Source organism: Psammomys obesus, unplaced genomic scaffold, assembly GCF_907164565.1.
Source record: "Psammomys obesus unplaced genomic scaffold, mPsaObe1.curated_primary_1811, whole genome shotgun sequence".
NCBI classification, from domain to species: Eukaryota; Metazoa; Chordata; class Mammalia; order Rodentia; family Muridae; genus Psammomys; species Psammomys obesus.
The window spans coordinates 1,602,200-1,626,671 of record NW_026591560.1 but is presented as its reverse complement, the minus strand read 5'-3'; the positions used below and the strand labels follow the sequence as shown (position 1 = coordinate 1,626,671).

Here is a 24,472-nt window from a genome sequence, read left to right as displayed (position 1 = left end):
TTTTTTTTTTTTTTTGACAAGGTCTCTCTACATAGACCAGGCTGGCCTCAAACTCTTGAGAGATCTGCCTGCCTCTGCCTCCCTTGTGCTGGGATTAAAGTGATGCACCACTGTCTTGGTTAGGGCTTCTATTGATATGATGAGACACCATGACCAAAAAGGAACCTGGGGAGGAAAGGGTATATTTGGCTCCTATTCCATATTGCTGTGCATCATTGACGCAAGGAAAGAAGTTGGACAAAAACTCAAACAGAGCAGGAACCTGGTGGCAGGAGCTGACACAGACACCATGGAGGGTGCTGCTTACCGTCTTGCTCCCCATGGCTTGTGCAGCCTGCTTTCTTATAGAACCCAGAGCCACCAGCCTAGGGATGGCCCCACCCACAACAGGCTGGGCCCTCTGCCACCAATCACTAACTAAAATGCCCTACAGGCTTATCTTATGGAGGCATCTTCACAACTGAGACTCCCCCCTTGCAGATAGCTCTAGTACGTGTGTCAAGATGAAGTAAGACCAGCCAGCATGGCTGCCGTGCCCAGCCTCCGAAGCACTTTCACAGACGGCAAGAGGAAGCAGTCTCATGGTGGGCAACCCATTCCCGGAGGCCTCCTCCCATCAGAGGTGAGCCCAGGCTGGCTCTTCGAGGTCCCATTTCTGTCAGTCAAGACTTCCTAGGCCCTGGCAGCTGGGGTTTTCCCACTTTGTCCTTGGCAGGTGAAGCAGGACAGCCTGTTTATAAGGGGTAGAAACCTGTGTGAAATCTAACTCTGCAGCCTCTCCCCAAACGCCAGAATATATGGGCATGGGGGTGTCCTGCGAACCCTGACCTTACCTGAGAGCGCTGGACCTGGCAGAGAGCCAGACTGGCCAGAGACTAGCTATCAAAGGGCTCATCAGGCTGCCCCCTCCAGATGGAGAGGTGGGGCTGGGACCAGAACACGCATGTGAGCCTCGGCGCAGGGAGAGCCGGGCAGGCTGCCAGCTGCTCGCTCTGCAGCCCAGTTTCCTCCTCAGCAACTGTAGCCTGGGGACTTTGGGAGGATGCAGGGTAAGGCTGGGAGAGCTCCAAGGGGCTGGACGGAGGAGCCCAGTGTGACCAAAGCTCTGCCTTCTCTGGACATAGGTCAAGTAGACAGCATTCCTAGGACACTACTCAGAAAAAAAAGAAGATTAAAATCAGCTATACTAAAAAAAAAATTATTTCTTCAAATGCCATGTTTGATTCATACAGAACATCGAAGTTTTTCTGCCTTTCTGGGCAGGCAGTCTCCACAGATGGCTCACTTCTGGACACCCTATCTACCTTGTGAAGCAAGGAGGGAGGCGCGGTTCATGGCAAGGCATAGTCCATGGGGCCCCAGCCCTGCAGTATTGTCCCCATGGCCAGATCCTTGTCAGGCACACCAACGGTCTGGTCATCAGATGGCCATGCCTGGGCCACTGGTGTCTGTGAGGCTGCAGGACCCAGGCTGAAGGCTCAGATTCTGACCACCTGCGCAGCCACGCTCAGGCCCGGCCTGCCCCCGCCGTCCGCGGCCCTGGGCTGCCTCCTGAGGTAGAGGCGGCCGAAGGTGCCGCCCACTTGTCCTTTGGTGAGCCGCCCGGGGTTCATACAGACACAGCCAAGGATTTCCTGGGAAAGAAAGGACACTGGGGTTAGAGGCCCTCAGCGGGGTGTGACGTTGTCAGAATCTTAGACTGCGTTTTAGAAGGCAGAAACAAAGGCAACCACTCAAGCAAATATGTTCTCTTGTAAGTGGAGAGTCTCTGGGGCAGAATAAAGAATGCAGTGCCCTGGCGGGGTAAGACGCTCCCAGACTTGGACAGGACGGATCCCAACACTCTGCTGTTTTCCCACGTGACTCCCTTGCGAGGGACTCGATCCTGAGGCAGCTGGGCCTGGAGATCAAGAGCTTCTTTTAAGGTACTGCTGGCTGAGCCCATGGGGAAGGCACACAGGCAGGCAACATGTTCCCAGGTCACCTTGACATGGCCCAAAGCCCTTGTTCTTTGACCCCTACTCTCTGCTTAGGTGTGTGTGTGCTGCTTGCTTCATTCCACCTCAGCAACCAGCCTTCGTGCTGGCCCCAGAGGACAGTGTACTTTTCAGCAGACCCAGGTGGAGTGAAAAAGAAAGCCAGGTCTGATGTGTCTGGAAAAAGGCCAGTTTAAACCCACCTTCACGAAGTACCTCAGCTCTGACGGCACTATGAAGACATCAGGGGTGACCAGCAGCTGGGCATAGGCATAGAAGTTCTCGTAGTCTATGGCCATGTCCTCGTGGGGCGGGTAAAGTGGGTAGTAGCTGCAGAGATGAAAGAGCCAATTTAGGAACCCTGGGAGAGGCCCCACTCCCAGCTTCTACACCGCCATATTTATGGGCTGGCTTTTTTCCCCTCCGTTTGAGGGGCCAGCACCCAGTTTTGTCACCATAGGGTGAAATTTCCTGACAACCAAACATGGCACAGCTCTGATCCAATTGCTCTTCGGGGTTGGTGGCACACTCACCTTCTCTGCGTCAGGATGTGCTTGAGGATTCGGCTGAATCTGTCTGAAGTCCCGGAAGAGCTTGGGAAGGAAGGGCAGAAAGCAATGGTGGGGTGGGGTGGGGCAGAACCAGGTTTCTCCATCAGTTCTCTTTGGGGGGACCTTCGGACTCAAGCCAACTAGAGAGAAGCTGAACAGCAAGGACACAACTACAGGGCTGGCCTGGAGATACACTGTGAGCAGCTGGCTCTTTCCCAGGACAGGGCAGCAGGGCACAGGGCTTAGAGGGAAAGAAGAATCCCAGGAATCAGGGTATGGGAGGCCCAAGTGCTGGAGCCGGCACCATCTCACACAAAGAGGACAGTCCAGCCCTGTGAAGCTACACACAGCTAGCCAGGCAACCTGTGTCACACCCAACTGCTGAACCCCTGGCTCGTCTCTCACTTTCCGGGCAAGGAAGGTTTGATAGAAGAACCGACTGCCTAGCCTAGACGCCAGGCCCAGTGGTGTCCAGTTCTCTGAGGACCCCACCGTCACTGCTCTGGTAAATCTAGAGAGGAACACTTGAGCACTCAAGTCATAAACTGGGAAACCAAAAAAAAAAAAAAAAAAAAAAAGGGTGGGGTGGGGTTGGGGGAGGGATAGATCCAAAAGTATGACAGGGACGAGGCGCAGGGAGCCAGGCTGCTGGCCTGGAATGCTCCTTACCTACAGATCTCTTCGGTCCCAATGTGGAACAGCAGGTCTGTAGACGTCAAGCCAAACATTACTCCATTTATGGAGAGGCTGCAGGGATCTGACACAAACCTCACTCGCTGAAATGAGAAGGAGCCGACATGAACACTTGTATAAAACAGCTGGAGACTCTGCCCTACCAAACCTGGGGCCTGGAGACCATGAGGGCCAACCCACGTGCAGCAAACCATGACACCTCTGTTGGGGATTGAGGAGCCAGGCTGTGCTTGCTCCTAACAGGGCCTCTCTGCCCTCACTACCAGGACTGTCTTCACCTCACCTATTGCTTGCTTGGCCAGAGGTGGGCCCGGGGTACCTTTTTGTCCTCTCGAGGCAGTTCAGAGAAGGTGAAGGGCGGCTGTGGGTACACTGGTTCATGATGTACATCCCTCAGAGATGGGACAAAGACAAGGTTGGAGCCGGAGCTGCTTTGTAAAAATACAAGCACAAGAGGGACAAGAACTGAGCCAGCAGAACTGGGCCACAGGCTCAAGGTGAGCATGTCAGTCCTCCAGGGAGACTTGATGGCATTCCGCTATGAGCAGACACTGTTTCCCGGGACCCTGCCAGGGAGAGGAGACCTGCTGGCATATACACACATCCATCTGGATTTGGTGTAGACAGCTCAGGACACACCATCCCTTGCTTTCTGTGGCCCCTCACTGCAGAGGGGAACTCCTGTCTGGTGGGAAAAGGGAAGACTTGGAGCTCGGCAAGGAAGGCACACATAGCAATTCTAGCCCTCAGGAGGACAGAGAGGTGTCAAGAGTTTGAGGCTAGCCTGAACTCCAGAGACCCTATTTGTGGGGGAAGCCTCAGGATCAGAATTGGAGCGTAAGCCCGACTCCATTTTCTAGGGTATAATTTGCTGTGGGCAATAAAGTTCTCCTGACACATGGCTCAGGTGATTCGAGTGAAGCCAGGGAGGAGCGAGGCAAACTGCTCAGATCGTGAGGTTGCCCTCACACTCTGAAGGGCTGGGCCTGGTCTACTGGACACTGGAGACAGAGGCTGTCAGAAGGATACTCTCCACTCATGTCAAGAGGTGAAGCTGCTTTTGCTTTTCAGCAAACTAATGTGAAAGAAACACTGCGCAGCAGCAGAGGCAGCAGCTCCTTTGATGGGGACAGGAGAGTCTCCAGGGTTACAGCACGGAGTGCAGAAAAAAAGCTGAGCCAACTGTTTCCACGGCCACACAAGAGAAGGGAAAATGTGCCTCTTTAGTTCCCTTGTCTGTCCTCGGCAGAGGGGCCTACTGTAAACCAAACAGCCATAAATTGTTGCTGGGAGGCCATGCCTGGAACCAGCCTAGTTCTCACTTGCAGCCCCTGACTCTCATGCTTAAACTGTGAAACAGGTACAGAGGCCCCAGAGCTGGAGTTATAGGGGGGTGCTTGACGTGGGTGCAGAGAACCAAACTCCCAGCCCTCTGCAAGCCGTCTCTCCACCTCATCCAGGAACTTTTGACATGTGATCAGACACTGGGGACAAGTGTGCAGTAACAGACCATCAGAATCTTGAGACCAGAGGTACTTTGCATATTATTCACAATCTCTTTGACACCAAGTTCACTGTCATTGTCCAAGTCCACCATGTGAGTGCTAGAGCGTGCTGAACAGGCCAGCGAGTGAGCTGAAAGGGACACCTTATGCTCTAGAAATGGAAGTCTGAAGGTACAAAGGGCTGAGGTGCGGCCATTCAGGACCAGCTTCAGGAGAGCAATAGTTAAGGAGGAAACAGCCTCCGCTCTAGAGGGAGGGGCCTGGAAGAAAATTCCAACTATGTGCAGCATTGCACAACTTCACACATCATGGTGGGAGGGTCTCATTGCTGTCTCTTGAGCAGTGAGGTGCACCAGGGCTCTCTACTGCTACAAGGGTGCTCTTGCACATCTGCCGAGCTCTGCTGAGAGCCTGGTACTCTGCATTTCTGGCCGGCACCATTTATATACTGCTCTGGCGGGGTGGGGCTGCTCCCCTGCTCTGCAGCTCACACTAGCTACAGATGAAAGTGCCTGGTGGTGCTGGGCACCGGCCCCCAGGGGAACAATGCTTGGTCTATTCTTTGTTTATGTCACCGCTATCAATAGCACATGGGATGAGGAACCAAAATCAGAACCCAACCTCATGTTGAACGCACCAGCTGGTGCTGGGTGCCACTCCAGAGCCTGCTCCTGCTTTGGGGTGGCCAGAGGTTTATCTTCTGAGGACCTCTCAGCATCCCCCAGGTTTCATAAACTCAACTGGGGCCCTAGCAGACCCGGGGGGAAGAGCGAAGGTATATGTCACCCTCCATTTGAGAAGGGAGGAAGCAGGCGAGGGCCCAAGCCTCCCAGCTCCAGGCCTGATGCCAGCACGAGGTTGTATTACAACTAATCAACCTGGGATCTCTTCTGAGGACAGAAGGCGGAAGGAAGACCTGTAAAAGCCACCTTTGTTACAGGTTTGTTTTTAAAGCTCAGCCTCAGGGATGTTTGTTTACTACCGAGTTCAGCAACAGGCAACAAATCCCAGGAGACCGCCCACTACTCCATTTTTCTGACCTGGCCCAATGAAAGGGAGGGGTCAGCTTCCTGGGCCTCTCTGCTCCTGTTCTCTCTTACTGGAACCTCGAGGCCCCACACACTACAACTTACGTCAGTGCTGTGGCCTTTCAGTCCTTTCTTCCAAGCTATGTTGAGGATTCAGGATCCACCCTCCCTGGAGTCTCTCCCACCCTTGGCAGCTATCCACCACCATGGGGAAACACTGATTTGGGAAAGGAACTTGGGCTTACCCCAAAACATTCTCCTCACGAATGGAGAGGTTTGGGGCCTCTCAGGATTTCATTGTCAATCAAATGCTTCCCCACCCTGGGAATATTCCCATGGAGTAACAGTTTATACAAGGAGAAGTGAGAAAAGGAAGTAAAGAGAAAGAACGAAGGAAGAGAGAGTGTCAAGCTCGTCCTTTCAAGTCTGTTTATCTGACCTGCAAAGATGCCTTTTAACTCACTGTCTGAACACTCAAAGTTCAAATTCTATCTGATCTCCGAGTTCAAAAGGATGGAAAGGACAGGAAACAACCATGGCTTGTAAACAGTTTCAGTTGCTGACTGGCATGTCCTGGAAGAACCTAGAAAGCTGCAGGTTCTGTCCAGCATCTGGAATGCCAACCTTCTTGTTCCTTCGATAACTGTCCTCAGGCACTGCTTAAAAACATCTTCAAACGGGCTCGTCAAATGACAGTTCTGCAAGAAAGGAAAGGAGGCTCACTCAGAGCAGCCAGGTCTGCTCAGTGTTGAAGCTTGTTAGCTGACCGTGAAGGGCTCAGGGTAGACAGAGGGTAGTGACAGGAAAGAAGGGAGCCATGCAAAAGGGCTCATGCTTTGCAATCCCAGCTCTCAGGAGGGTGAGCGCCAGACTAGCCTAGGATACAGACCGAATTCTAAGCCAGCCTGGCTCTAGTATCTCAAACAAACAAAAATGGGGCCTGGGGCGGGCTGTCCATCTGCAAGGAGCTGAGTCTGGATAAGGGAAGAATTAATCCTTTTGCATGCAAGCTGAGAGTCTAGGATGAACACTCCTTCAGTTCTTTCCTTCGGAGGAGACAAGGATAGGAGGCCCAGGCCCTTGACCAAGATCCCATTAATGGTTTATGTATTAGAGGACCATAAGACATGAGCTTTGGGCAGTGGCCACGTAAAGGAATTTCTGTTTCTGCCTCTTCAGTGCAGTAGGTAGAGTGTCAGTCTCATAGGGGACTTCCACAGCCGGGACCCACGGCCGAAGCCCATCTGCATCTGTTACTGTTTTGGCTCAGCAGTGAGTGGTGTAGACCAAGGAACCACTCATTTCTAATTCCTCCCCTGGCGTCCAGACAGGCTTGTGTACTGTTGAAATAAAGCCCTCAAATTCGAGGTATTTATTCAACAAGGCCTGGTAGCTACAGGGTTGCTGTAAAGCCTGCTGCAGATAAACTCCAAAACAGAAAACTAAGAGTCTAGGCTGAATGCAAATGCCCAGCCCTCCCCCCTCCCCTGGCACTTACCTCCACCTGTTCATGTTTAGCATCCACGAAAGGTCCAAACTGCAAATGAGCAGAGGTGGGGGAAAAAAGCACCCAAAGAACAAATCAGAATCTTCCATGTCTACAAAGGCTTTTAGACAAATTGTCTAAAAGTAGTAACCTGTTCTGGTCCACCTGTCCCTCCACAGCTGCCTGGAGAGCCTGGGGAGTTAGCAGATACATGGGCCAAGGAGCATGTAAGTCCTGTGTTCTCAGAGACTTTCCCATGGCCCTATTACCACTGTGGTTGCCCCAAATGACACTCTCTCTTTTTTGTTTTCTACACCTAGCAAAACAACAGACTACTGTGTTACCAGTAGTATTTATGTCATAAAAAATTAGTTTAGGATGAGAGTGTGAATCCTATAAAATCAGAGAAGAATGACAGTAATGCCAGGCCTCGACTTAATGACCAGCTATGGAGTATATACATACCCCCAGAGGTGCAGATTTTTAAAAATCCCAGCACTTGTGAGGCAGAGGAGATGTATCTCTGTGAGTTCCAGGTCAGCCAAAGATACATACTGAGACTCTGTCTCAAAAACAAAACAAAACAAAACAAAACAAAAAACAAAAGGAAAGGAAACTAAGATTTAAAAACAAAAGACCAATGTTTCCTAAAAACTTTGATACCATTAAAAACCCTAAGGCCGATTTCATTCCCACCCCCACTGCCTCCCTGCACACGCTACCCAGGCGACCTACCAGGACGCAGACATCGGGCCTGTCACGGTTGATGACAGTGACCAGATCAAGCAGGGGCTCGTATGCGGTGCTGTCAGAGGTGGTATAAGGTCCACAGGCAACTAAAACCATAGTCTGCTCGGAATCTGAGACAAACGCACGGCAAGGGCATGAGGAGAGAGAGAGAGAGAGAGAACAGGTATTAGGTGGGGGAGGGGGAAGGGCCATCAAAGGAAAATGCCGCAGTTAAGGCCCAGGAGTGTAAGTCTGGGGATTCAAGGTGAGGACCTCACCCTCCCACAACACTGAATGGCAGGGAGAAGCTGGAGCCACAGCAGTGCACCCTGGGCCATGTGAGCAGAGTGGCCATCAGGAAGGGATCAAGATGACTTAGCGCTCACACTAAGCAGAAGTTAGGGACCATCTGGAGATTCAGTGTGGTGAGAGACTATGGGGAACCGAGGCCCAGAAAGGCAGGCTCTGTTGGAGGGTCAGACACTGCCCTCCAGGGACAGTAAAGCTGCCAGGGTAGTGTTCCCACCCCAAGCTCAGGTTTCTAAGCCCTGTTGGTTTTTGAGTTTTTTAAGTCACTATCTGAGATATTTCCTATGGCTGACACAAGCCACCACCCCCCACCATCCCGCCCGCAAGTCTCCCAAGTTTTCTAATATGTAGTGTTACTCTACTATTGCTGTTCCTGGGGAACCCTGGTTTGGTTCCCAGCCCCCACATCAGGCAGCTCACAACTGCCTACAACTGCTGCCCCAGAGAGCCAACAGCCTCATCTGGCCCCCACAGGTACCTGCACTCACAAGTGCACACACTCATACACAATACACATACATGCAAACAAACAAAAAATCAAATAAGTCTTAAAAGAATAAATACATGAAGTAAAGAAATGAATTACTATTCCAAACCTAGTGGCTTTAAAACAATTTACTATCTTATAGCTCTGGACACGTGTGAGTCCAAAAGTCAAGGTGTCAGCAGGCTGCAACACTTCTGGAGGCCAAACATGCTCCATCTTTAAAGCCAGCAGCCTGAAGTTTCTGTTCCCTAACTCCGACCTTTCTGCCATCCATTTTCATAAGGACCAATGTGATTGCACTAGATAATCCCACCCCCAAAATATTTTATTTTTTTGTTTGTTTTCCCATCCAGATCACTTATTCTTTTTTTTTTTTTTTTTTTTTTGAGACAGGGTTTCTCTGTGTAGTTCTGGCTGTTCTGGAACTTACTCTGTAGACCAGGCTGGCCTTAGACTCAGAGATCCGCTTGCCTCCGCCTCTCGAATGCTGGGATTACAGACATGTGCCACCATGCCTGGCCAGAGATTATTTTTTCAGTTACAACTTTACTGTGGAATGACTTTAGAACTGCAGACTTACGAAGAGGGCATAGACTTCTGTGTGTGAGCTCTCTGTTTTAGAGCTCTCTAGTATTAACATTTTCCTCAGCACAGCACACTTGCTAGAATTAACTCTGGCGTGTTCTGCTGATTAATCTAGGTCTCCCCACCAGTGTCCTGCCTCCTCCAGGGTCCCAAGTTTGTGCTGTGATGTGTACAGCATTTCTCTTTTCCAAGTACCCTTCACATGCCTATTAAGCAGGAGTCCACGTTAAAGGTGTCACATTGTGTCTTCAGAGCCCAGACAACGATACTACCAGTGTTCAGGAGGTTCAGACCCACTAGCGGCTCTTGAAGAAAGGGCCTGTGCGCCCACTGATCAGCTGCGCCCCTACTGCTCTGCGTGTCACACTCCCACACAGCTCTGGTTGCTTCCTTGAGCCTGGGTAAATTATATCACCTCCATCGTTGGCAAGAAAAATATTGAACCAAAATTTACCTCCATCCTCTTCAGTGGGCTGGTAGAATGGAAGCGGCACACCCTGAAACAGAAGGGAAGCTCAGCTGAGGTCTCGCCCCAGGCATTGCTTTGGTAAGGGGTGGCTCTGGGTGTTCACAGGTATGCGGAGGGGGGACTGTGAGGACCAGAGGGGATATGTTTCTGCCTTGCTCTTGGGAGTTACAACCCACAGAACCTGCCATTCTCCTAAAGAGCTCACTGTGACTACGCAGACCAGGCAATGGAAGCCACGGACGGACTCTCACAACATACCTGGCCACCCCATGCAAAGCAGGTGCCTCAACCATTGGCATGCTAGACAGGATGGGAGAGAAGGGAGTCCAGCTACTTCTCCTAGCATCCCACGGGAATCTCTAGTGGACTAAGGTGGAGAGCAGAGACAAGCAAACTACAGCTTGAGGACAAATTTGGCTGAGGCCATTTTTATAAATGACGTTTTCATGGGCCTTCCCCACAGTCATCTGTTTATAAGTGGCCTATGGCGCTATAATGCTACCGGGCCATGTGTGGCCTCACAGATTAAAACACCTGCTGCTTGGCTCTCTGGAGGAAACAGTTTGCTAACTTAGAGCTTGGAGGTGAGTTCTAATCCTAGTGACAGAAATGACTAACAAACATACAGAAACTGAAAAGGACCAGTTTCTTGCTCTAGAACTGCATTTACTGAGCCTGAGGCAAACATGGAGTAGGGGAAGGGGACCCACCCTGTACCTCATAGAGTTTGGTGGCAGTGAATCTCCTACCAGTGGTGTTGAATCCTTCCATAATTACAACCTGAAAGACAAGAAACACAAGACAGGGAGATAGGAGAGATAAAGGAGAGGTGTGAGATAAACTACTTTTGGTAATTCTAAACTTCGGGGCATTTCCCAGAAAACAAATGGAGTCCTTCATTTGTTACATATCAGTTACAATCAGGCTCTATACAAACGACCTGATTCTCATAACGATCCCATGAGGTAAGAATTTGTATTTCGTTTTGTGGATGAAGACAGCTTGGCCTCGAAGGTCAAGCACCTTGCCCATAGCCACGTATCTCAGGAGGTGGAGCTGGGATATGAACCCGGGCAATTAGACCCAGAGCTAAGGTCAGAGCACGTATCTCAGGAGGTGGAGCTGGGATATGAACCTGGGCAATTAGACCCAGAGCTAAGGTCAGAGCAAGGAGAGAAAGAACAGTCCCTAAAATCATGGGCCTATGCAATCCGATCTCATGGCAACAAGAGACAGAAAACAAGAAAGGACTGCCCACTGCACGCTGCCCAGGTCTGCATCCCAGAAGGCTCCATTCTCACCTGTCCAGGAAAGAGGGAATATTCCTTGAGGTCAGACAAATCCACCGGAATCTGAGTGCCTGAGGAGTGTTCCCGGTCTCCCTCAAGAATCACTGACTTGCTGTTCAGCCTCCCATTGCTGTCACAGCCGATCTGACCCAGCAGGGTGACAGGCTCCTGCCAAAGGAAGGTGGCAACATAAGAGTGGGCACAGCAAAACCCCTAACAGCGTATGTTTTGGGAGGTGATCACAAAATCACCACTGACACTGAAGGGCTCCACAGGGGTGTCTGGTCCACCACCTGCTAACAGGTATGCTCTGAGCAGCTCCCAGAGTGGGAGCATCCCCGACAGGGAGAATTCCCTCCAGCCCTGCAGCCCCCAGCTCTTCTGAGAAACCATAGCTATTAATAGGTCACTGAGCCTACCACACATTGTTCTTAGCTGACACGTATTAACTCATTCAGCCTTCACAACCACCGCAACATAGACATGGCTGCACCCAGCAACAAGCAGCAGAGCCACGTGTAATTTCATTAAGGTCAAATAATAGGTGGAGCCTGGACCCAAAGGTCAGAGGTTAGGTCCAGAGCCAAATCCTCAGCCATGCTACAGTACTGCTGGGTACCCTCATGCTCTTGCCTCTCCCCAGGGGCTTGCTACACTGCCCATGCTGGCCTTGAACTCCCAGTCCTCCTGCCTTGGGCTCCCAAGTGCCCGGATACCATGCAGGATATCATATTGCCACTCCCACAGGAAGTTATTCATAGACGGAACTGAAATCTCTCCTAGCGGCTTCCTGTGTAGGACTTCCACTCTTGGGAGAAAACTGAGTAAGTCTAATTTTTCCCTCATGTGAGGCCCTGCCCCCACACTTCCTCTCAATTTCTCTAAAACTTCCCACAAGACAAAGTGTGTATGGTCCCTCTTCCCTGGAGGCGGAACATGGGACAACGGCACACTTAAGGATTATGTAAGACACATCCCGTAGATTAGCAATGCTCCAGAGAAAGCCCCTACAGCAGAATGAAAGCCTGCTGTAACTGCAGATGCCAGAGGCAGACAGTCATCTGCAACAGTGCTCAAACCAGACACATCTCCGCATGAGGGCTCTCCAAAGGCCACCTGCCCGCCACCGAGAAAATAAGCTTTTGCTTATGTGTGAGACCCGGTCCAAGAGGGAGGAAGGAAAGTCTAGGGAGCACCCGCCTTCTTCCAGAGGGACCCATTTTTATCAGAGCCCAGCAAGACTGGTGCTGAAGCAGAACACTGGTGAGTGGAAAAGGGCCTCTTCACTGACTTCAAAGAGTAGCAATAATGTAAGCTGGGCATGACGGCACACGCCTTTAACGCCAGCACTCAGGGAGATGGGCAGGTTTCTCAGTTCAAGGCCAGCACTGTCCACATCAGGAGTTAAGAGTAGTGAGGACTCTTCAAATGACTTACTTGTGCTGGGACTAGGAGAGGAGAAAAAGCCTCGATCTTGTAATGCTCCTTCAGTTCGCTGCCGAGCTCTTCTATCTTACAGATCAGAGCTGCAATCCAAAGGTAACGGGGTGCTGTCATCAAGACATTTCACTCGGCGAGAAGGAGCAGCACACTGCTAAACATCACACTCTATAGGACCCGGGAGCATGGACATCTGACCTGTCCATTTTCTGACACAGTTACTAATCTGGTTCAGAGCATCAGCGAAACACCCCCCCCCCCTCGGTAGAGTGCAGGGAAGTCAAGGACAACCTGGGAGAGTTTTCCAGGAAGAGCTGAGCTTCACAGCTCAGGACCCATTAGTAGGGTGGCTGTCTGCTCTTCAGTGAAGTGACACACGGCTTGGGAAATTACAGCATCACCCAGTGTCCTTCCCCTTCGCTGACAGAGCAGCCACGAGGACGTGGGCTAATTCTGGATTCAGAAGCTGAAGCTGAACCAGGCTTTGCTCCTTCACTCCTCTCAGTCCTTCCACAGGGCTCTCAACCCTCTAGACTTCCCAAGAGAAAGCAAGTCACCTTCGCGAATATCTGGGAGCTGCTGAAACATAGATTTGTAGGTGCCAGTGAGGGGCTCTATGGCCTTCAGGGTGACGCTTCCAGAACTTCCTCTCCCGGACCAAGACACGCCCTCCGCTGATCCAAAGGTGACAACCACCTCTCCCCGGTTGGTTCTTGAGTTGTACTTCTGGGAAGGGGTAGCACTGAGGGGAAGCAGAACAGGTCTGAGTTACTGTGCCGTGGCTACCTGAGCAAGGAACACAATGAGGCAAGGCTTTGGAGGCCTGGAGGGAAAAAAGCAAGCTGTCTTACAGATCTAATCAATGTGCTGGGGCTGGAGTGCTCTGACCTTTCAGGAATTTTGAGAATGAGGTGCCGAGGAACACCAGACTCCAAAAGTTTAGAAGTTTAAAGACAAAAACATAAAAAGGTTATTTTTTTCTCCATCAAAACGAAATGAAGCAAAGACAAAATGCACTCTTGAACTGACTGAATGACAAGTTTCAAGTATTTTCCTTCCTTCTGAGTCACTTGCTGTTATTTGATCCTGAAACAGTGACTGGGTCAGAGATTGCTGAGCACAGACAAGAACCTATAATAGAGTTGAAGCCAGGCATGGTTTGTCTGCAATCCTACCACTGCAAAAGTGAAGGCAGCACAGGACCTCAAGGCCATCCTTGGCTAACGCTGAGGACAGCCGAGGCTATATAAGACCTATCTCAAAAACAAAAAAACCCCAAACAAATAAAAAACTCACAATGCAGTTCAGAGTACAAACAACACTAAAATAAAAGTTTGACAGAACTAACGAAACTTTCCCTTGCCTCTGTGGAGGTGGAGATGCAAGGAGTGAGCAGTTAACAGGGAGCAAGCAGCCCCTCACAGCACCCCGAGGCTGACAAATTCCTTGTCCTCTCTGACTAGTGAACCACACCTCCAAGAAAGATGGGTGTCACTGGTCTGCTTGGAAGCTTCTAATCTTCCTGCTGCGAACACTGCTTATAGGGAGGCCTAGAAACCCGTTACTCCCAGCACATTAAAACCCCCACAGGAACTCATTTCACAGGGGGCATGATCGTAATTGCTGCCAACACCCCTTCTTCCCAGACAAGCTACAGAAAATGAGCTCAATGATGTCTCTGGGGCTGCCTCTTCCTAAATAACTTACAGACTGCTTTTGTAAACTACGATTTAAAGGGCTTCCTGCTTAGAAAGCCTAACCCTCACAATGACTCTGCAACAACTATTCGAACCCTCGCAGGTTTCAGAGACATCCTTTCAAATCTAGGAAATTCATTCGGAAAGGAAAGCAGGTTTGAGATCTTGCCGAACCAGGCAGAGGACAGTGAAAACAAACTGTTCTTCAGGATGCAATGACCGCCAATGGCCAATGACTGCAGAGCTTGTCACCGCTCCTCTGCTTTTTAAGATCTGCATTTTATGTGTATGAAGTATTCTGCCTGTGTGTACGTGTGTGTGTGCTGTTTGTGTGCCTGGTGTTTGCAGAGGCCTGAGGAGCTCATAGAGCCCATGGAATTGGGGTTACAGATGGTTGTGGGGACACGATGTACAGGCTGAGAATTGAACGTGTGTTCTCTGTAAGAGCAGCAAGTGCTCTTGACTGCTTTAGGCTCCGTCACCACCTCTGAAGTGACAGAACTGAGAAGCCTACATTCTGGTGTTTAGAGGTTGTTATTTCCCTAAATGGTTCAGATGCTGTTCCTGAGCCCCATCCTGATGGGACAGCCCTACAAACACATTCCCTCAGCCAAGGGCTCACTTGCAGGGTTCTCTAATGGACACCTATCATTTATGGATCATGAGTCCCACGTGATCTCTGCAGATGTATGCACAGGGGCAGCAGCCATGAGGAAGTATCAAGTAAGCCCCTGAAGAAACTCAGTGACAAATGTTCAGAAACCAGCTGTCACCTGAGCATGGGATGAACAGGTTATGCAATGCTTTGAACAAAGGTGCATGCTTTTCCTTTCAAAACCACTTCAGATTACAAAAAAGCAAAAAACCAAGTAAACACAAACAGCAGAAGCAGGTGAGAGCCTATTTGCCCTGACTGGCCCGACTCGCCAGACCCCTGGGCTTCTGAATAGCCAGGCTGTTTTCAATAGGAGATATCAGTTCCCTATCTAGGAAAGGAGTCCTAGAGAAGTGGGTGGGAAGCAAGTTTCCTTAATTACTGTACGAAACAGTAATTTTCCACAAGAGAAGTGCAGGCTTTACAGCCAGCTCGCAGCAGGCGGCTGCTCCGCTCCTACAGCTGTTAATAAGTTACTCGTAGCTTGCCTTGTCAGCAGAGGGGGATGGGTGGGTGGGGCTTTCTTGGCACCTGCATAGATGATGATACATACCTTGGGGAGAAGCTTGATGGTGAGAGAAGCTGATGTGGGCTGAGAGCAGAGACACTCCTTTTTGTTAGGGGGGTTTCTAGGGAGCTGCTAGCTCGCTTATAGGAACCCTAGAAACGAGAGGAAGAACGAAATCCCAGTCACATCCCAATAAAGGACATGGGGCAGGGCTGGGGATCCTTAGGGACCATCTCCAGCAGTGACCACACAGACCTTCAACAGCAACAGGACAACCCCGCTCTTGCCACTCTGACAGCTGCCGCCTGAACTGTCGACCTGCACTGGCACCTCCCGTCCCTGCCACTTTCTGCTCTCAGGAAAGACCAGAGTTTGGCAGTGCACAGCTTTGACCTTCGTGCACACATTCTCCTGAGAGGGGATGGGACCACATTACACTTCTTTTGGCCAAGTCTACCACACATTTTCCAAATTATGGCCTGGAATAAGTCCAGGCAGATAAGATGGTTGAGCTCATACTTGGAGGGAGTAGTCGGCAATCACCTCACTAACGGTCACATCTGGTCCATTTTAACCTTTTCTTTTCTACTCCTTTGCTCATATATAGGAAGCCAAAGATAAGTCCAGAATTAAGGGTGAAACCCAATCATAGGACCTCACTTTCCCAAAAGCCTAGGATAATGGGAGATTAACAGGAGAGACAAATGTTTTGCCCAGCACAATTTCTCCATCTCAGATGCACAAACTTTTCTGACTCAAGGGCTCCTCCTGTTGGTGCATTTAAAGAAATGACAAGCTACCAACTGGTAGAGCCAGAGGGACCCGAGGTGAGAACAAATAACACTAACATAGATAGGTGTGATGGCTCATACATCAAATTCTAACTTTTGGGAAATTGCAATTCAAAGGTTTCCCGACTTTTGGGCCAGCCTGGGCTACACAGTTAGACCCTGACTTAAAAACAAAACAAATAAACAACAACAACAAAAAAAAAAAAAAAAAGAAAGAAAAAAAAAAAGAAGAAGAAGAAGAAGAGGCTGCCTTGGAAACTAGAGTTCTAAATATTTGTGGTTTTATGTATTAGTTTAAATATCTTATTTGTGTTTTGCGGGAGCATGTGCCTGCAGGTGAAGGTGCCCGGGGAGGCTGGATGGTGCAGGTGCTGAGAACAGAACTTGGGGCACTCTGCAAGAGCAGCCAGATCTTGAACCCACTATGGAGCTGAGGCTGGCCTCCAGCTCCTGATCTGCCTGCCTCCTCCTCACAATTACAGCTGTGCAGTGCTGCATCTGGTTTTCAAACTAGGTTCTACATTTCCTATCTTTCATTTCTCTATGAACACACTTCTTAGGGGGGTGCGTGCGCAGCGTGTGCGGGCATGTGTGCCCCGGTGCAAGCGGGCATTGTCAGAGGACTATGTGGTGGAGCTGGTTTTCTCCATCCACCTTTACCTGAGTTCTGGAGATGGAAGCCAGGTCATCAGGCTTGCACTGAAAGTGTCTTTACCCACGGGTCCTCTAAAGTAGCCACTGTATACTCCTCCAAAATGACAGTCTCTCTGTGAAATCCTGGCTTCCCGGAACTATGCAGACCAGGCTACCCTTGAATTCAGAGATCCTTCCAACTCTGCCTCCCAAGTCCTGGTAATAAAGGCATGGGCCACCATGTGGCCAAAATAAACCAGTCTTAAACATTCCTTAACTGTAGCTTACTATCCTTCAACTAAATATATAAGCTAAAATAGCTTTCCTAATTTAAACATAAAACTTAACAGTATTTTACATACTGACTTTTAAATTCTGTATGCATTTTCTTACACTGGTATAATCTGTATCCTTGGTCCCCGAGTTATCTGATTGAATTTGTGATAAGTTCTACGCCTCCTCTACGGCTAGGTTATAGGTAATTTTTAATTTCTTGATTATAAACAGCTCTGATGCACACCATCACGCATCATTCTACGATCTGGGTCATTTGCCCAGACATTTTTAGGGGCCGCTGGGAATGGACTGCGGGGCCTTGTGCACACTAAACATGTACCCTGGCTACGCTCCTAGACCCCAGGAGATGTTCACTGGGAAGAATGGTTAAGGCAGAGGGTAAACAGGACGTTAGGGTTTCTCCAGCGACTTTCCAGAGATGCCTCCAGCACCTAAATCTGCAGCTACCATGAGCCAGGCCCTAGGGAAAGAACGGTGAACGAAGCAGCCTTCTGTGACAGAGCAAAAGGACCAAAACTAAGGTCCATGGTGAAAAATAAGGCAGAAAATAGACACAGGAGAGCAAAAGGCAGGAGGCTGCCACTTTAATCAGGGTAGTCCTCCTACCCCGCCACAGGAGGCTACCAGGTAAGCGTATGTTTGATATGCCTGAAGACCAAGCAAGAAGACAAGTGTGAGAGAAGGGGAAAGAGAGGACCCAGGTGGGACCACGTCAGACATCTCCTGCTCGCACTACTGGTCACACTGTGAACCTGAGGAGGGAAAATCACAGGGGTTGTGAATTTACTTTGTTTGGTGAGACCAGGCTATCCTGGAACTCACAGAGATCCCCCTGCCTCTGCCTCTCAAGTACTGGGACTGAAGGTGTGCACCACCATGCTCAGCTCCGCAATAGTTTTAAGAATGTTACTTGTAGGATGCAATTCCTAGACTCCTCGTGCTCACCTTAGAGGGTGTGGTGTAAGAGTTCAAGAGCGTCTCCTCTTCTTCCTCTGCTTCAATTCTGAAAGCACTGGTCAAGAAGAGTAATTACATGAGACTAGGTGAGAAACCGAATGTTAGGTATTTTATTTATTTATTTATTGGTTTTTCGAGACAGGGTTTGTCTGTGTAGCCTTGGCTGTTCTGGACTCACTTTGAAGAACAGGCCACCTGCCTCTGCCTTCCCGAGTGTTGGGATTACAGCTGTGCGCCACTGCACCCGACTTAAAATTTTGTCTTTAAATTATATGTGGCTTGGTGCAATGACCTTCAGCAGAAAAGGATACAGCTCTTGGATGGAAACAATGTCTCTCGTTCCTGCATGCCCACTGTTTTTGGAGGCACTGTGCCAAGCTTTGGATAATTTTTTGTTCAGAACCTGAGGAATGGAATAGAAGAAGATGGTGAATATTTTATTCCATAGTCTGATAATGGGGAGGGCATTTCCCATTTGAAGTAACAGGCATCAAGACGTAAGCAGAGAAAGGCGAGGTCTTGCCAGGCATGGATGAGGCCCTGGGTTCAATCCCACTGTCACCCCACTCCCACCCTTAATGCCAGCATAAGGAGGCAGAAGTACATGGATCTCTGACTTCAAGGGCAGCCTGATAGTAAAACCCTGTCTCTAAAACAAACAAAAACATGACAGGCTAGGCATGGTGAAATTTGCCTGTCACCCTAGCATTTGGGGGACAGCAGGATCAGGATCACACAGACGTGCACAAGCAGGCACACACTGAAAATAAAAGCTTTGCCCATAGGAGCTGGAGGGACGGCTCAGTGTGCCACGGACTGGCCCAGTTGGGCTCCTGGCGTCGGCGGGAGAACAAGGCTTCGGACAGGAAGACAGTTTCAGCGATGAATTGACAGACAGAGACACCTTGATGGTTTTGGCTCTGCTGCGACTTTACTGAAATCAAGCTAGTATTTTTATAATGATTTCACAAAAGGCACCTTAAAGTTGGCATACTTACCAGAACATTTAGACTTTTACCAAGAATACAAAGTTTACATTTTAACTCAAAATGTAGTCAAACATAAAGCAGTGCCCACAAGAAATCTTGGCCTAAAAACTTTTTGATCAGAGCAAACAAAGAAAAAGAAACCTCAAATGTAGTTTCATTATTGCTAACCAGTGAAGAGGAAAGTTAGGAGCTAAGTCAGATGCCTGCCAAAATCTTTCTCTATATCAAAATCTAACTACACCTTTGTTAACCATCCTCCCATATGTCCTGCTAAAGATTTATGATCTTCCTTAGAAACAAGGCACTGAAGGGAGGGGAAACTCCCACCAGCTGCACCTCTCATGCTATTTTTCTTAAGCCTATTATTATTTTACTATTTTTAATGCCTATTAATACTAAATCTAATTCATTACTTTTCTTAAACTTATTCCTTTTACATTTTATTTTTATTAAAGCCTTTAATAATCTACTAATAATAAATTTCTTTATAAAATTAGTTGTGCTGTTTCAGGAGTCACAGAGAAAGATCAAAAAACTCATTAGTCCAGCCCCAGAACTGCAACTGAAAAAGCATAGAAATCTCAGAACACGTCTCTTTGCCAGATGGGGGGGTCTGCCAGGGACCTTCCAGGGAGCGAATTTCCGAAGAAAGAGTGTCTCCCGCCCTGTAGCACATGCTACTATGGCGACACTGGCGTGGGTGTAGCATCAGTGGTTAAAGGCAGAGTGCTCGTCTAGACGATCTGAGCTCAATTCCTAGCACCCACCTTAGGCAGCTCACACCTCCTGTAACTACAGCTCCAGGGCGCCTCTGGCCTCTGCAGCTACCCGTGTTCATGCACACAACCCACACACATACACACAATTAGGATAACAATAAAATAAATATTAAAACTTACTGTCTGCCGATGACACACAACTATGATTCTCTTTCATGCCGACCATCTACCAGGTGGCTCTAGGTGCTCTATATACACCCTCATTTAATATTGATAATGCTCATTAAAAACACAGGTTATTAGAACTTGACAGAAAACAAAAACAAAGCCAAGTCTCAGAAATAGTAAATAGGGAAGCAATGACATGGCTCAGAGGGGAAAGGCACTTTCTGCTAAGCCTAACGGCCTGAGCTGAGTTTAGATCCCAGAACCCACTAAGTAGAAGAAAAGAACCACCTTTTTTTTTTTTTTTTTCTCCTTTTCAAGACAATGTCTCACTCTGTCCTGGAACTCACTATGCAGACTAGGCTGGCTTCAAACTCAAGAGCTCCACCTGCCTCTGCCTCCTGAGTGCTGGGATTAAAGGTGTGGGTTTGCACCCAGCTAGAACCAATTTCTTATAGCTGTCCTCTAACCTCTGTAGCACGGGTGTGCATACACATGCACAATAATAAACAAACATACAAAAACACAGACACTATGATAGAAAGAAACACAGAAGGGAAGGAAGGCGCAGGCCAACCCCACACTGGGACAGGAATCCAGGTCACACTCCAAAGCCTGCCTCTTTTCATACCTCTGTCAGGAGAATGTCTTTAATTAACGTGCATTTTCTCTTACCTCGTGTTCAAAAGAGTGCAGGATCTCTGAAGTAAGGTACATTTTCCCTGTGCTGGTGCAGAAGGCGATAAGCTCGCTTACCATTCCCTCCTCAGTCTGTCTGTATTGAACACACAGCTCTGCCACTGTAGGGAGAAAAATCAGATAGGTAAGAACCTGGTTCGTTTATTACCACTTTCATCCTGACAGGTCAAAAAGACATCTGTTATCCAGCATCCACAGGCTCTGGGAGCAGAGCAGTGCATAAAAACAAGAATCATTCTTGCTCACAGGAAGCTCATTCTTGGGTGAAGACAAAACAAGGAAGTATATGATACTTTAGATACACAAAGGTGCCATGTAGCCGGAAGAAGCTGGAGGAGGGGATCAGAGAGCTGGGGAGGGGCTGGCAATGTGAAATACGAGGGGCCGGGGGGACGCCCCAGCAGGTTAAGTGCTTGCCACGCAAGCCTGAAGACGGAGCACAGGGGGCGCAGCAGCATGACTGCAAAGCCCCCGGTGTGGAGGGCAGACAGGGAATGCCTGAAGCGAGCTAACTAGACAGATCAGCTGAAACAGTGACGGTGGGTCGCAAGAGCCCCTGCCTCAATATAGAAGATGAACAGTGCTCAAGGAGGACAGAGTGGGTCACCAAAGGAATGAACGCATCCAGCACGAAGAGGTTTTGGTTCTGAGTCCTGGCTATTCATGTGAAGATGAAAATGGATCTCTAAGGGCTGAGAAATGATGGCGAGCAAATCCAAAAGAGGCTGAGGAGCGGCGGCAGTGAAGCTACAGCAAGAATGTGCTCCTGATGGCACACAGGCAGCAGCAACTGTGGTTCCGGACTCCCTCTGACTCTGGCTCTGACTCCCTCTTTTGGCTTTGGAGGGTTCTGCATATCTGTGGTGCACCTCTGTCTCACAGGTGAATACTTGTCCACAGGAAGTATATACACATCTCCGTTTTTGAAAGATGGACAAATCACACCCCCAATTAAGACAGGACCAAGTCTCCAAATGTTGAACTCCGTCTGGCAGGATGAACCAATGACCAGATTTAGTATGAACCCTCAGCCTCGCCATCCTGTGAATCTATATAGACCCAGCTTTCTTCTCCTCCAGTGTCTTCTCTTGGAGTTGGACATGATTTTGTTACTCGTTTCATCTGAATCCACTGAGGAATAGGACGATTTTGCTTCTGCTTCTTGGCCAGGAATTGCTTGATTTGGAAAGTCTTGTGAGAAGACATGGCAAGAGGCCAAATCAGGTGTTTTTGGTGCACGATGGCGGAAAAAAGTGCAAAGAGAAATCTCTCTTCCTCTCTCTCTTTTAAAGAATGGGTTTTAAAGAAAAGGAAACAATGAACAGTTGCCAATCCTGCTGATAATTGAAAATAAAAACTAAGATGTTATCCCTGGCTTTGGCCAGTAGTTCCCTAAATTTGTGAGGACAGAAAAGCTACATAAAGGACTTACGAAGAGAAACTAATACATCAAGCACACACAACCCTTCCGAAGAGGCCTGTTGTAACCGGAAAGGAGAGGATTCAGGCTTGGGGTCAACAAAGCACTTCAGGCAAAAGACATGTTTCTGCCAGTTGCGGCGGCACCTGCCTTCAGGCTGCACTGTGAGACTTCATCTCAGCAGCAACAGCAACAGAAAAAAGCAGGAAACATACCTCTAAGCTTCAAAGGCATAGGGTTTAAAAAAAAAAAAATCAAAACTATATGCAGGAGTACTTTGCCTGCATTTAAGTGTACAAGATGCATGCAGTGCCTGTGGTGGCCAGAAGAGGGCACTGGATCCCCCGGAACGGGAGCTGCAGACCCTTAGGGAGCTGGGAAGTCAATGCTGGTCCTCGGCAAAGCAGTTAAGTGCTCTCAACCGCGGAGGATCTCTCCAGCTCTGAGGCCCAAAATCGTCAAAAGATTTCAACTTCTTACATAAGAAATAAAACCAGAATATTAAATACTTATGTTAGGGGGTGAATTCCTGGAGTGATGTCTGTAGGGTGTGGGATTTTTCTTTTTCATTTCAATAGGTTCTAGGTATGTGGCACAGACAAAAAGTAGGCCACTAAGGGGAAGTTTTGTTTTCTCTTGGGTTTTGACTTGGTTTTTCAGGACAGGGTTTCTCTGTGTAGCCCTGGCTGTCCTGAAATGTACAGTGACCCGCCTGCCTCTGGCTCCCAAGTGCCGGGATTAAAGCTGTGTGCCACCACTGCCGCCCGGCTGGAAGGCTTTTAATGTTTCTACTTTATTTTTATTTTATTTTATTTCTTTATTTTATTTCTAGTGAAATAGGAAATACGTTCACCTGCTGTTCAAGGAGAAAGGGAAAAACAGTCCCTAGCACGCCAGGAGAATAAACAGGAACAGACCAGAACTGTCAGGGAACACTAGTGTTCCACAGAACTTAGGGATTTGAGCGTAAAGTCTACAGTTCCAACTGCGTTGCCAACATAGTCCTATCCAGACGGAAGCAGCAGGCATCTTGGTCTGAAGTCTCTCTACACGTTAGGTTCATAGAGCTAGGTGTGTGGCTCATGCCTGGAACTCGCAAACAGGGGTAGGAGATAGAGCTGTGGGTCCGAGACCAGCCCAGTGGTCCACATAGTGAGTTCTGGGACAGCCAGGGTACATGGCGAGGCTCTGTCTCTAAAAATCTCTAATTGAGGAAAGTCACACATCAGCCCGTGACTAGGTGCGAGCTGCAAACGGCTCCAACGTCACCTCCTGGCAATGCCACCCGTTGGTCAATCGGGACCCAAGCGGTACCCCACGAGCGTAGGACACTTGGAAGCAACCCCCCCCCCCCCCGGTCCGGACTCACGCTTCTCCATCAGGGAGTCCTCGCAGTCCAGGCCGAAGATCTGCAGCTCCTCCGCCAGCTGCTGGGTGGACACGGCCATGGTGACCCGGGAGGCCCGGGAGGGGGCCGCCGGGCTCGGACCTCGGCTCAAGTCTGCTCAGCTTCGCGGGAAGGCCACGGGGACACGCCACGAGACCCAGCGGCCGAAGCCACCGGGTCACAGAGAACACTCCCTGCCGAGAGCCGCTGCCTAGCCTCTCCGCGAGGAGCGCCGCCGGGAAAAAACCCGCCAAACGCCGCGGCCGGCGCGCGCGTGCGCGGGGACCGGGTCGGCCCCGCCCTCCCCGCGCACGCGCCGGACCCCCCCCCCCATCCCCATTGCGGCTGCGCAGAACGAAGCCGAGCGGCCCCGCCTCGCTCTGCGGCGGAGGGTGCCAGGCGTCGCCCGGCTTGCGAAGCTCAGCGGGGCCCTCGTCTGTCCCCTTTTCCCCGGCCAGGAGGCGCTGTTCGTCCGCATCTTGCAGCGGCCGAACCCCGCTGTGCCCTGCACGCCCCGGGAAGGGCGCGTTGGCTCGGCCCCACTCCTCCTGCGGTTGCTCGGCTCATCCTGATCCTGACGGGCTTTCGTAGGGGACGTGGTGCTTAGAGCTGTTGTGATCGTCATCCACAGGGATAGAGGGCTCTTTTCTGAGGCTGTGACATTTTGGTGGATCCGGGGTGAAAAGCTGACTAATGAGAATGTCCGGGCCGAGGTTTCGAAAAGGCCACTCGGAGGGCAGGTCACTGAAGCGGAGAGCTTAGAGAGTAAAATGAGGAGGGCCTTCCCCTCCTGATATATTTTCTAATTTTTTTTTTTTAACCGAAATCTCCACTGTCAAGTGACCCCCATTCACTAAGAATGGAATTGAAGACTGGAAGAGCCATTTAAGAAAACAGTTTGGGCAGGCGTAGTGACTCAGGCCTTCATCCCAGCGCTCAGGGAGGCAGAGGCAGGCGGTGAGTTCCGGGACAGCCAGGGCTACAAAGAAAAACCCTGCCTTGAAAACA

The 24,472-nt window shown here is 49.6% G+C and overlaps 1 protein-coding gene and 1 pseudogene across 2 annotated transcripts; both read right to left on the bottom strand.

Moving 5' to 3' along the window:
- Positions 1 to 175: 175 nt before the first annotated feature.
- Positions 176 to 23,733, bottom strand: Pola2 (DNA polymerase alpha 2, accessory subunit). 2 transcript variants are annotated; one of them, XR_008720550.1, is made up of 19 exons: positions 23,447 to 23,733; positions 20,634 to 20,758; positions 18,397 to 18,488; positions 18,074 to 18,131; positions 15,453 to 15,559; positions 13,105 to 13,289; positions 12,545 to 12,633; positions 11,120 to 11,275; positions 10,536 to 10,598; positions 9,804 to 9,846; positions 7,975 to 8,099; positions 7,252 to 7,290; positions 6,378 to 6,451; positions 3,540 to 3,648; positions 3,197 to 3,303; positions 2,510 to 2,569; positions 2,180 to 2,306; positions 834 to 1,634; positions 176 to 730 (listed from the first exon to the last, which is right to left on the bottom strand). XR_008720550.1 is itself a non-coding variant. In XM_055610632.1 (18 exons), the coding sequence occupies exons 1-18, from the start codon at positions 23,523 to 23,525 to the stop codon at positions 1,479 to 1,481; spliced, it is 1,794 nt and encodes a 597-aa protein (XP_055466607.1). In that variant the 5' UTR covers positions 23,526 to 23,733; the 3' UTR covers positions 176 to 1,478. The 2 variants fall into 2 exon arrangements, 1 of the variants encoding a protein (XP_055466607.1); XM_055610632.1 differs by having other exon boundaries at positions 176 to 1,634.
- Positions 21,685 to 21,863, bottom strand: LOC129679466 (putative 60S ribosomal protein L39-like 5; annotated as a pseudogene).
- Positions 23,734 to 24,472: the final 739 nt, after the last annotated feature.